The sequence below is a fragment of the Corythoichthys intestinalis genome, chromosome 8 (assembly GCF_030265065.1).
Source record: "Corythoichthys intestinalis isolate RoL2023-P3 chromosome 8, ASM3026506v1, whole genome shotgun sequence".
NCBI lineage: Eukaryota > Metazoa > Chordata > Actinopteri > Syngnathiformes > Syngnathidae > Corythoichthys > Corythoichthys intestinalis.
In genome coordinates, this window is record NC_080402.1 from 40,497,281 (window position 1) to 40,510,992 (window position 13,712).

General features: G+C 35.5%; 1 protein-coding gene across 1 annotated transcript; it reads right to left on the reverse strand.

Moving 5' to 3' along the window:
• Positions 1-1,673: 1,673 nt before the first annotated feature.
• On the reverse strand, positions 1,674-11,592 carry cenpk (centromere protein K). Its single transcript, XM_057843794.1, has 10 exons — positions 11,505-11,592; positions 10,722-10,823; positions 8,874-8,930; positions 8,706-8,769; positions 7,632-7,678; positions 6,416-6,498; positions 6,228-6,326; positions 4,213-4,327; positions 4,056-4,100; positions 1,674-2,250 (listed from the first exon to the last, which is right to left on the reverse strand). The coding sequence occupies exons 1-10, from the start codon at positions 11,505-11,507 to the stop codon at positions 2,095-2,097; spliced, it is 771 nt and encodes a 256-aa protein (XP_057699777.1). The 5' UTR covers positions 11,508-11,592; the 3' UTR covers positions 1,674-2,094.
• Between the last annotated feature and the right edge of the window lie 2,120 nt (positions 11,593-13,712).

The following is a 13,712-nucleotide window of genomic DNA, read 5'->3' on the forward strand; positions in this document are numbered from 1 at the left end:
TGTGTTTTGGGTCATTGTCTTGCTGGAAGACCCATGACCTCTGAAAGAGACCAAGCCTTCTCACACTGGGCCCTACCTTATGCTGCAAAATTTGTTGGTAGTCTTCAGACTTCATAATACCATGCACACAGTCAAGCAGTCCAGTGCCAAAACATCAGGGAACCTCCACCCTGTATAACTGTGGGGACCGTGTTCTTTTCTTTGAAGGCCTCGTTTTTTCCCCTGTAAACCCTATGTTGATGGCTTTTTCCCCAAAAGCTCTACTTTTGTCTCATCTGAACAGAGAACATTCTTCTAAAACGTTTTTGGCTTTCTAAGTTAAGTTTTGGTAAACCTCAGCCAGGCTTTTTTATGTCTTTCTGACTATCCTACCATTTGGTCTGTTTTCATTCACACGCCGACAGATAGTAAGGGTTGACAGTGTTGTACCCTCGGACTGCAGGACAGCTTGAACTTGTTTGGATGTTAGTTGAGGTTCTTTATCCACCATCCGCACAATCTTTCGTTGAAATCTCTCATCAATTTTTCCCCTCCGTCGACATCTAGGGAGGTTAGCCACAATGCCATGGGGTTTACACTTATTGATGACACTGCGCACGGTAGAAACAGGAACATTCAGGTCTTTGGAAATGGACTTGTAGCCTTGAGATTGCCCATGCTTCCACACAATTTTGCTTTTCAAGTCCTCAGACAGTTCTTTGGTCTACTTTCTTTTCTCCATGCTCAATGTGGCACACACAAGTACACAGGACAGAGGTTGAGACAACTTTAATCCATTTTAACTGGCTGCAAGTGTGATTTAGTTATTGCCACCACCTGTTATGTGCCATAGGTAAGTAACAGGTGCTGTTAATTACACAAATTAGAGAAGCCTCACATGATTTTTCAAAGGGTGCCAATAATTTTGTCCAGCCCATTTTTGGAGATTTTTGTAAAATGATCATGATTTAACTTTTTTTCTCTATGCTCTCCCGTGTTTTTTCATTGCAAGCAAAATAAATGAGGATATTACGACCAAAGCATTTGTAATTGCAATCATTTTCTGGGAGAAATTGAGCATTATCTGACAGAATTGCAGGGGTGCCAATACTTTTGGCGAGCAGTGTATGTAAACAAAATTCGGGCACTGTGATAGTGTAGATAAAAGTGCAAATAAAATTCATTTCACTATGTGACATTCAAAAAAGACAATACATTGCCTAATTTGCATTCACCTCATCCAAAACACTGTTGCTTGCATTTTTACTAGAACAAAAATAATCACATTACTGTACATCCATTCTTAAAAATCTTCACTGGGTTCCCATACATTAAAGAGTAGATATTAAAGTACTTTTATTGTTTATAAATCACTGGCACATGGTATGGCACACCGGTGTATTTATGAAAATGCTCACATACTATCAGCCAACCAGGTCGCTCAAATCTTTGGATATGGGCCTTATATGTGCCCAAAGCCAATTGACCTGAGGTTGGCACATGATTTAAATTCTTTCGAGTGGTGTGAAAACAGTTTGCCCCTTATGTTTTTAATGGTTAATGACAATATATTAGCATTTTGCTTGAGTCTTCTATATGTTGTACATTTAACCTGCACTGTGTGTGTTTTTGTTTTTTTATCTGTATGAACTATGCTAAAATAAAGTTGAATTGAGAATAACAGGTCATGGTTTCAGAAAGTTGAATTTAATAGACCTTTTCACAATTAAAATACAATAATGACAACAATAAAATATGTGGTAAAATGAAGCTAACATAAGCTGTAACGTTTTACAACAGCAGTACCTTGACTTACGAGTATCCCAACTTATGCGTAAAAGGTCATTAGGTCTATTTTTGTTTTTTGTCTTATGAGCCAAAATTGGAATGAGGCTACACTGCTGAAAAATATAAAGCAGAACAACCGTTGCAGATGCAGTTTTAGCCACTTACTGAACAGGACAAACAATTAGATAATGAAACCAATTGCAAGGAGCTACGATAAGTTAGTAAATGGCATATGATATTATTCAGAAAATATTAAGCAAACAGCTTCAGTAAAAGGACATGTAAAAATAGTATACAGTAATGCCAAACGGCAACTACATTACAACTTTAGTAAAACGCTTCCAGACGAATTTTTAAGTTATTCTCCTGATGTCTTACAGCCATGCCATGTCGGAGTAGCATCTCCACGTAGGGTGGCCAAAAAGTGGAGTCAATCGTCACATAAGGGTCATGTGGTGTTTTCAGAACCTTGTTCATTAGCATCTGTAGGATACAGAGGAGGAGACTGTGTTTAAAGTATGCAGTGAATATGATTCGACACACACTCAATCCTCACAGATTGAAGCTAAAAGATCATTTTAAGATCTCTTACGGTCTTTGGTTACTGTAAGTTTTTAAAATACTTTGATGAGGAAGTGCTGTCTGAGGACCTTAGCTCACATAGTATCAGATTCTTAGTTTTGCAACCTTCTTGATTTTACACTGATCATGCATTGTTGGTTTGATCAAGTGCCCCAAAAGTAAGTAATGTCTGTAATGCTGATTGCTGAACTGAAATTTAAGATAAGGAGAAAGGTTTGTGCAGAAGTGAATTGCTGCGGTGCCAAATTAAAACAAACAAACAAAAAAGGTAAAAATGAAATATTTAAAAATGTGATAGCTATCATGTAAAAACGTGAAATGGATCAAATGTGTGGAGTTTAATTTCCATCTGAGTGTACGCATATGATTCGAACACCATCCATAGTGCTTAACAGGTAATATCTTGCCATGTCTCAACCCAAGAATGAAATAAAACTTAATCAAATTCTTCAAATCGTTAGCCATTCTGCAGTGTCCTCTTTGAATGTTTCAAAGTGATAATTTTTTTTTTTTTTTTTTTTTTTACATTTTTACATGATGGTTATCGCATTTTTACATGACAGTTATTACATTTTTACATAATAGGGTTCTTAGACCATTTCAAAAGTTAAATTTAATGCTTTTAAAGACATTTTTAAGACCTTAAAAGTATAATTTAAGAGAAACATGTCGCAACACTTTCTAGTGAAGAAATTTTTTTTAATTTTATTTCACTGTAAAAACAGAACTGCTGCCACAGACTGCTGGTGTTTTTCTCCTCTCATGTACTATTTGACAGCATTGACCCCTATTGTCCAAAACGAAACAATCTTTTTGCAAGACTTTGCAAAGGGCACTGCTGTTATTTTCACCGGGCCAACCACTTCTTAAATAAACCATCTTCCATCCAGTTCCAGTTACATTTACACTTCCCCAACTCTGCATTTTCACCGCTTACCTCTACAACTGCAAATAACCAGGTAATAGCGTCATGGAGATAACTCAAGCCACTGACGTACGATGAGGGTGCGGACAATATACCGTATAACATATACTGTATTTATCCCAAACTCTTGTATTTAGTGCACGGCAATGAATAAAAGAAATACACATCATTTTTCAGTTTTACGACAGACTACAGAGATTTCTGTGGCATTAAAGACATCGTCTGGAAATTTAATGCCTACTGCAAGTTTCAATTAATTTTAAGACAATTTCAGACTTTGAATTTAAGGCATTTTAAGTCTTTTAAGGACCCATAGGAGCCCTTGAATAATTGTCACGTTTTTACGTGAGTTATCACGTTTTTAGATGATAGTTTTCACGTTTTTACATAATTGTCTTGTTTTTACATAATAGCTATGATGTTTTTACATTAAATTTATCATGTAAAAACAATAAGGACACCGATAATTATTATTTAATAACGTGATACTGGATTTTTTTTTTTTTTTTACTTTTTAAGTGGCAGCAGTACACTTAATATCTTTAAATAATGATACGGCAGTAGGTCAGTACCTTTAAAAATACACAGATTGATATTTAACCAACAATTGTACCATTATATTCTGTACAAATCTATAATATATATACTGTATGATGTTCTATCTATAATTGCTTTTATCTAAATCATCAAAGAAATTTTGAGTACGAAAATGAAAAACCTTGAAGTTCCCGCGAATATTTTACATTAAAAGTTGAGCATTGACTGTTGGAACAGAACTCACCTCCAGAATGTCACTGATGGAAATCATTTCTTCATTAGGAATATTCTGGGGGGACAGGGATCAGGTTGTTGAGTTTTGAAATTTGTAAAAGAACAGTAATAGATAGTGTCTGTGGCAAAGATTCAACAAGGTCGAGACACCATAAAAGTGAAATCACCTGGCTGCTGTCAGGAGGAGGAATATGCTCTTCTATGATGTCTCCCAGAGACGCCATCAGAATTTCTTGGTAGACTTTCATTTTACGAATCTTCTCTTTGGTGTCAAGCAGAACACTAGAACCCATGTGGACACACACATAACACAATAATCTGAATCTATTTTGGGGAATAAAATAGTTTTTACAAATATTTAAGTACCTTAATTTTCAGACTACAGGCCGCACCAGACTATAAGATGCAGCTGTCCTCACTGTATTATGGGATATTTACACCAAAAGATATTAACCAGAAACGCTTTATTTGACAGCGGCGTCATGAGACTGCCATAAGACCATCATAATTATGACATGACACTATCATGAGCATTAATGTGCGTACGACAGTAGAAAAAAAGTTTTAAATAGGATTATTATGTGAATTAGAATCATATTTTGAGACGATTCGACTACATACAACAATTTAGCAAAGCGCAGATGAAGAGAAATTAATCTTTTAATCTGCCAGTTAGCCACAACTACAAATATAGGGCTCTAGCGTCCCTAACAGGTGGATCCAGGTGGACACGTCATTCTGTGACGCGACGTCACAAAATGACGTGTCGCTGTATCCGGCCGCAATATTGTCCGTTTCTGTTTAGCCCTATTCTCAATGGTTTCAATTAGTCGTTCAGTTTATAGAGCAATTCATGGAAGCCCCAGTGCTTTCAGATGCTGTAAACTCATTGGATGCGTTGCATAAAAGGCGTTATGTGGAAAAGCTTCAGTCTATCCATTCGCCAGATCCATATTTGATGCCTAAATCGATAATTTTCGACCCGCTGTCTTCGCCCTCTCTGCCTGACATCTGCTACCCTGATATCTACAACTATCTTTTCCACAGAAACTCGGCCTATTCTCACGAAACTTTGAAAAACATTAAGAGCAGCACTCTAAGCAACATTACCCTGTGTGATTTCTAAAATGCCAACAAAAAAAAAAAAAAAAAAGTTGACTGCGATGGCCGACGCTTCAAGGATAGGTGGACATTGGACTATTTCTTCAATAAAACACGCAACAACTGTGTCTGCCTCATTTGCAAAGAGACAGTCGCTGTTTTCAAAGAGTTCGATGTGACGCGATAATAACAAGACACGCTAACATGTACGACAACATTACAGGGAAGATACGCAGCGAGAAATTATAGCAACTTGAAGCTACAGCAGCAGTATTTCGCAAGAGCCCGAGTGTCGAAAGAGAACGCCACAAAGACGAGACTGTTGAAATTATGAATTTAAAAAAAATAATAAAGCAAATGTGACACACAGAAGGGCTTGCTAACATTTGTTTAAATATATTGTTCTATTTAAATCAGCCAAGGTAGCCCCCTGCATTTTTACCACACTAAATCTGGCCCCCTTTGCAAAAGGTCTGGACACACCTGTTTTACTGATGATCCGTAGATGAGGCCAGCTTCTTTCACTTGGTACCAGCTAAATATTATTCAAAATGTAATGATGGTGGAAGAAATAAGCATCTTGAATTTGAAACTGTATGTTGTTGGCGATTAGCCTCGCAATGATCTTAATTGTGGTTGTCAGCCCCAAACCCTCTAAATATATATTAAATGCATCTTACCAGATATAAAATGACTACTACATAATCTGTGGTAATCGTTTGGAGCCCAGTTTTCTCGTCGAATTGCAGCAGCCCATCTCGCTCTCCTCTCCGGGTCTCTCGGAATACGGTAGAACTTCAAGTCTCTCAGTCTATCTTCTCTGTTATTGCAACCGACCGCCACACACACCTTCACCATTTTGATTATTAATGTTAACGAGCAGAAAAACACACCATAATAGGAGGAATTTACGTAGCGGTAATGCATCAACAGTGACGAGTTGACGGACAATATGGCGCGGGGGCGTGGTTGTGACGTCATGTGAGTAGGGTCTATAATGTATACTATTACGATTCCTGGTTTGCCTTGGTTTATCTTAGAGAATTGCAAGACTATGTAGTCTATTAAACATAATACTCACCTGTGCTCAGATAATTTGTCACATTGCTCTTGCAGTCGCTTAGCATGATCAGTGACAGCGTTTAGCACCCCTTCTTTTTCCTTCAACCACTTCAGTTCACTGAGATACACAATTGAAGCAAATCCATTCATCCACAAAACACGTCAAAGCAGAATATCATGCATGCACACAAGCTAAATGGTACACACAGTTCTTCAATTTCTTGTAGTTTATCTTGCTTTACTTCATAACATGAGAGAACCATCTCAAGTTCAGAGCAAAGCTTGAGCATCTGTGGAAAACAGTCAGCATGTCAGAGGCAGACTCCATTTCCAATATACACTGCTGGCCATAAATATTGGCAGCCCTGCAATTCTGTCAGATAATGCTCAATTTCTCCCATAAAATGATTGGAATTACAAATGCTTTGGTAGTAATAACTTCATTTATTTTGCTTGCAATGAAAAAACACGGAAGGGACTGAAAAAAAATTAAATCATTATCATTTTTCACAAAACTCCAAAAACGGGCCAGAAACAAAGTATTGGCAATGCTTGGTAGCACAATCTTTAGACAAAATAACTGCGAACAACCGCTTCCGGAATCCATCAGTGAGTTTCTTATACGGTAATGCTCTGCTGGAATTTTAGACCATTCTTCGTTGGCCAACTGCTCCAGGTCTGTGAGTTCAGACGCGGACGGATAGTACGGGTTGACACTGTTGTACCCTCGGACTGCAGGACAGCTTGAACTTATTTGGATGTTAGTCGAGGTTCTTTATCCACTATCCGCACAATCTTTCGTTGAAATCTCTCGTCAATTTTTCTTTTCCGTCCACATCTAGGGAGGTTACCACAGCGCCATGGGCTTTACACTTATTGATGACACTGTGCACGGTAGACACAGGAACATTCAGGTCTTTAGAGATGGACTTGTAGCCTTGAGATTGCCCATGCTTGCTCACAATTTTGCTTCTCAAGTCCTCAGACAGTTCTTTGGTCTTCTTTCTTTTCTCCATGCTCAGTGTAGTACACACAAGGACACAGGACAGCGGTTGTGTCAACTTTAATCCATTTTAACTGGGTGCAAGTTTGATTTAGTTATTACCACTACCTCTTATGTGCCACAGGTAAGTAACATGTGCCTTTAATTACACAAATTAGAGAAGCATCACATGATTTTTCAAAGGGTGCCAATACTTTTGTATGGCCCATTTTTGGAGTTTTGTGTAAAATGATAATGATTTCATTTTTTTCTCCATTCTCTTTTGTGTTTTTTTCATTGCAAGCAAAACAACTGAAGATATTACTACCAAAGCATTTGTAATTGCAATAATTTTCTGGGAGAAACTGAGCATTATCTGACAGAATCGCAGGGGTGCCAATACTTTTGGCCAGCAGTGTAGTACAGGTATTTGAACGTTACCTCCTCTTTTCCCGCTTTCAGTAACACTTCAGAATTTTCTGCCAGCACTATATGGATCAAGACAAATACAATAAATCATAACTGATGCGACACAATTTATATACCGTATTTTCCGGACTATAAGTCACACCTGACTATAAGTCGCACCAGCCATAAAATGCCCAATGAAGAGGAAAATAACATATATAAGTCACACCAGAGTATAAGTCGCATTTTTGGGGGAAATTTACTTGATAAAATCAAACATAGAACAGATATGTCATCTTGAAAGGCAATTTAAAATAAAAATACAATAGAAAACAACATGCTGAATAAGTGTACAGTATGATAATGTTACATGATGCATGAACGACGAAATGTGAACTCGGCTGGTATGTTAATGTAACATAGCTATAAGAGTTATTCAGATAACTATAGCATAAAGAATATGCAAACAAGTTTACCAAACCATCAGTGTCACTCCAAAACACCAAAATAACATGTGAAATGATATAATAATCTGTTAATAATTTCACACATAAGTCGCTCCTGAGTATAAGTCGCACCCCCAGCCAAACTATGAAAAAACTGCGACTTATAGTCCGTAAAATACGGTACATTTATTTCTTTGTAGATTAATACGATAAAAGTATGGTGATGTAGTGAAAATGTAAAGAAATAATTCATTTTCACTTTTCACCTTTTTGTAGGAGAATGTGATTCACCCTAACTACAATTAAAATGCTCCCTTCAACTCATTCACTTCATACAGAATAGAGTAACATCAGTCAGTTTATTGTGTATGGACAGAGGAATATGTCTTTTTAAATAACTTTATTTTCAATTTTGAGCTTTTATGCTTTTTAAAACACCCAGATGCCAGCTACATTCCACATCTCTCCCTTTTCTTGCATCATCGTTCATTACTGTTGAATATCATCTATAAATTATACAAATTATCAAACAAAGTATTTTTAAGTCTGACCTCAGCAGATGTCTGGGTTGAATGTCAATTCTAGTTTAGATGGGTAAATGATGGTGAATTATATTAAAACAGCCTTTGCAGATATTTAATGAGTTATAATGATAACTTACATCTCGGTTCCACTGTATGCCAATGTTTGAGTTCCGCTTCTGTGGCTAGCACTCGATGAACTAACTAAAGAAATTATACTTATTATTAAAAATGATTGCCTTTGACTAAAGGCAGCACCAAGAAACAAAGTGCAAATATCTCAAATAATATTCGTACAGCCATCTTACCTGGTCTTGTGTATCATCAAATTGATCTGGCTCACGTAGTATTATTTCATCTTGAAGCTGCAACAAGGTTATTTTGTTAAGTTTCTAAATAATTGAACTAGAATTGTAATTGTAGAATTGTAATTAGAAACTCAAATTACAATGAAGTTGGTGACGTCGTGTAAAATGTAAATAAAAACAGAATACAACAATTTGCAAATCCTTTTCAACTTTTGGTTGATGACAAAATTAAATGTTCAAGCTGAAAAACTTTTTTTTTTTTTTTTTTTTAAATAAATGAAAATCACAAATTTTAAAATTTGAATTTGATGCCTGCAACATACTCCTCCCCCAAAAATGTTTTTGTTGTTGTTGTTTTGTTTGTACGTGTTCACAGTTGCATGCAAAGGTTTGGTCACGGTGGGCATGCCTAATCTTTTTCATATCACTTTACTGTACAATTCTTTCATATAATTTTTCCTTTAAAAAACAGTCAATAATATTTTGTTTACATAAAACTACATAAGAGAATCGACTTCTCAATACTCAAATATTGCCATTTTAAATGCAACAAAATATACAACTCTAAAGCAATATCACGTGAGAAGGAGTGATGTTGTACTAACCCACCTAATTGAAATTGACGATTACTTGGACATTGAAATTGATTTTAAGAGCCATGTGTTTGACAAACACTTATAAAGTTTAAATACAGTACATGTTAGATACACTTTATTCATCCTACAACTTCAAATTATTATGGGCCCCCAAAAAATTAACGTAATTGTTAAACTATTAGCCGCACCCACATAAAAATAAAAAAGAAAAAAAAAAAAAGAAAAGAAAACTGTATTTGTTCATGCACACTGTATACAGCCAGACACACTGGACTAACTGCAGGTGTCCATGTTATATAATGGGACAATAACCTTATTCAATGTGAAAACTAGGAGTGGGAACCTCTTGGTACCTCACGATACGATACGATTTGCGATACAAAGCTCACGATAACGATGATCTGACGATATGGCGATACAACGATTATCTACACATTGGTCCGGAAATAATTCTAGAATATTCTACAAACGACTAATAAACAGAAAAACAAGCTTCTGCTGTGAGTTGGAATGAGTTTATCACTAGTAGACGTCCAATCCATTTTAACTGGGAGGGTGGCAGCGAATGAACGATTGTTCATTCGCTGCCACCCCTCCCAGTTAAAACAACAATCGTTCATTCGCTGCCATTCCTCCCACTTCAAACGGATTGAACGTCTATGGCCGTCAGTGGGAGCCAATGCCAGGCAATGAGGTAATTTTGGGCTATTTAAGGTCATTTACCTGTTGATTTTCAGTTACTTCCTGTTGATTTTGGGGTATTTTACGACTCACTTCCTGTTTATTTTGAGTTACAGAACAGGAAGTGACCTGGGAATCACCCAAATGAATAGGCAGTGACTCAAACTCAAAAGGAAATGACCTGTAAATGCCCTGAAAATCGGACAGAATGACTGTGAATGCTATGGTTTCGAATGAACGAACGTTCCCAGTCTAAATGGATTCGGCGTTGTGCAACGTCAATGCAGCCTTAGAGTTAACTAAGACACTATTATGGTGGAAGACTTTAGTAGCAACTTGTTGGTTCCTTTTTATTTATTTATTTTTTAGACATTGACACCTTTTTAAAATGATATCTCGATTCTTGTCAGGAGCATATCAATAACCTTTTGTGATTAAGTATCACGATATATCACAATTCCGATATTTTGTCACACCCCTAGTGAAAACGATTTACAAATTATTGTGTATGTTTTATTTAAGGTTTACACAAAAGCCCAAATTTGCTGGAAATGAGGTTAGTATAAATCACCTTTTCTAGCGTCGCGAACTGCTGCTCAAACTTGTTCACAAGTTCCACATAGGCGGCTTCTGATAGTTCTGATGCAGCCTGGTCGCCTTGGTTAACTTCATCCTGCATGCAGTTTGGCATTTTAGACAAAGATATCAATTAAAATCAAATGCCACAATGCATAGAAATTCAACAGCAAATGATAAACAATGGGAACTCTTTGAGACAAGATAAGGTTTGAATATTTTGAACAGAGGAAGATTCACTCTTTTGAAGGTGTTGGAACTTGGACCTACTACATCTGATACTAAAAAATAATAATAATAATAATTGAATATTTAATTGAAAGAACATCATGCCAAAAGTTAAACGTGGTGGCAGCGTGATGGTCTGGTCATCTTTAGGATCTGGATGACTTTCTTTGGCTAGTTGTATAATACAATTCAATGTCCACCACTCAAAAAAAAAATCCTGCAAGCCAGATAGTTTTACTTACATGTTACCGTATTTTTATTTTTTTAAATCGTTCAGACACCAATTGGAAATCAATTTAACGACCACAGTGCTTAAATAAAGTTGTTTTCGTTGTATCATGGGTTTACAAGTTTAAGTGTGCTTTGCTTGTTTTAGAAATGCTAAGTTACCTGGTGCATACATTATTTGATAAGTTAGCAAAGACGTCTTATTTGCAAATTTGGCTTTTTATAATCAATCATTACGTGCCATTTTTGATACCAACAGAAACGAACTCCCATTTTTACAGTATATAAGTTCACCCAAACACAAAAAAAGCTTGATGCTTACCATATCTTACGAAATTGAAAACTAAAGTTATCAAGACAGACAACCACAACACGACTTTTTCAAAATGCCGCCAATATTGATGACGTAACTCGATGCGACAGCATTTGTGTTGACTTGAAGAGGTTCACTACTGCGTAGGATTTGCGCAGTCTTTTTTTCTAAACGTGATAAACTTGCGCTGACTGAATGTCCTCTAATTCGTATCAGTCATTAAAATAAAAGTTAAAAAAACAAAACAAAACAAACAAAAAAAAAACGCATTGACCTTTACGACATAAATTTTCAACCTCTACTTATGAATGCATTGTACTTTTTAAGTACTGACCAATTTAATATCGAGTAACATATTTATTTGATTTGTTATGCTTATGTTTTCGTATTTACTAGTTGGAGTGATTTAAAAAATCGTTTATTAGTGCTGTAATTAAAGATTAAAAAACAAACAAACAAATATAAAGGTTTGGTATGTGCAGTATACAGAGCATGCATTTCTTAAATTTCCCACTAGGTGTCTCTGTTTACTTTTAATCACCTGCACAAGTATGTTCCCGTTTAACTGAAAAAACGAACAACTCACGAATCACATACTGAATGCTATGCTATACTAAATAAATAAATAAGCAAGCTGTGGTAAAAAAAAAAAAAAAAAAAAAAAAAAAAAAAATCTTTTTTTTATTTTTTATTTTTTAAAATTCAAGCAGCAAGAATGAGATACTTGAGTTAAACTTTGTTGTTTTAGTCCACTGAACTATAGTGTACACTCTTCAATCAAAAGATAGAAATTTGTACTTATTTATAAATAATTAATATGTACAATATCTATAAATAATTACGTGGTCCTGATGAATTGTACGTTTTTTTTTTTTTTTTAAATAAAAGGGCTTAATTCCCTTGGTCATGTTTCATACATAAATCCTCTTTACAACACAATTTTCAGAGTTCATTGTATCCCTCTCTGTCGGATGAATTTATTTCATTTTATCTATTTTCTTATTTCTTATTATTTTTTTACTATGCTGCAAAGTCGGCATTGCAAATTACACTCTTTTCCCAAATGCTTTACTTGGATAAATACAGTAAACGCTGAATAAAAAATTAAATACATAAGTGTGTTACACTCTGTGTGGTATTTACCACCGTCAGACTTTTACTGGTACTGCTACTTTCACTGAAATTGTTGCACTTCGAATGAATCAAAATTATTATTTGATTGGTTTATTTTATTACAACAGCAGCAATTACGTAACACATGTAGTATCATTGAATGAAAGTTTTTTTTTTTTTCAAATTGATGTGTTCATTCAAAAATCAGTTTTTCTATTTGGTTGTTTATATTATGTTTATTTTGTTGCAATGTAATCTACACGTTTACAGGGCATTATTATATATTAAGTGCAAACCTTTTTCATATTTGATGTTTGAGCATAGGGTAGTCTTGTATAATGCTTTCAAGCTTCTTTTAAAGTCCAACAATATATTATTTGAATGATCAACTAGAATTTGATTAATATGCAAATTTGCCAACAAACTGTTCCGTGTGAGCCTTCAGCGCAGCCTAATTAATCAACAGTTAAAGGAAATTAATACATACATCAATTCTGTCAGAAACATGCTTAGCTCAATCGCCCGTAAAATTGAAGTTTGAAGTATTAACTGGCTCTGCAGGAAGGCTATGATTAAAACTCTGCAATCCCACTCCATTTAGATATATAGAGTGATTTAACTCCGGGCAATATAAAGTCGTTTAGATGTCTATTTTGCTTACAACAATAACAATGTTATTCATTGTCAGAAAATTTCTATATGATAATTATTGCTGTGATATCTTTTTGTTGTTGTTAACAATTGCTATTAATGGCTATTAATTTCCTTCTTAACAATTGAAAACAGAGGTTATCCTTTCACATTTCTTTACTGCAATGCTGTCATTCGGCCATCAGTGGCTCCAAAATTAATTTAGCTTTGCACCTGAGACTGTTGTCCACGAGGTGCAAATAATAAAATAAAAGGGGCGGTAGTGGTAGTGGTGGGATTGAAGGGAGGACTGTACTATTGTTTCAGTAGGGACTCATGCATCAAACTTCAATTTTCCGGACGATTGAAGTAGTGATTTTTTCCCATCTTGAAGTGAAATACTGAAATACACTTAAGACCTCCAGATTAATTACCATGAAGTGGTCCCACAGACTGTAATATTACTTATCATGG

Coding starts and splice junctions, on each gene's coding strand:
- cenpk (XM_057843794.1), bottom strand. Junction 8,770..8,873: donor TTGATGATACACAAGACCAG/GTAAGATGGCTG, acceptor TAATTTCTTTAG/TTAGTTCATCGAGTGCTAGC. Junction 2,251..4,055: donor CCATCAGTGACATTCTGGAG/GTGAGTTCTGTT, acceptor TGTATCCTACAG/ATGCTAATGAACAAGGTTCT.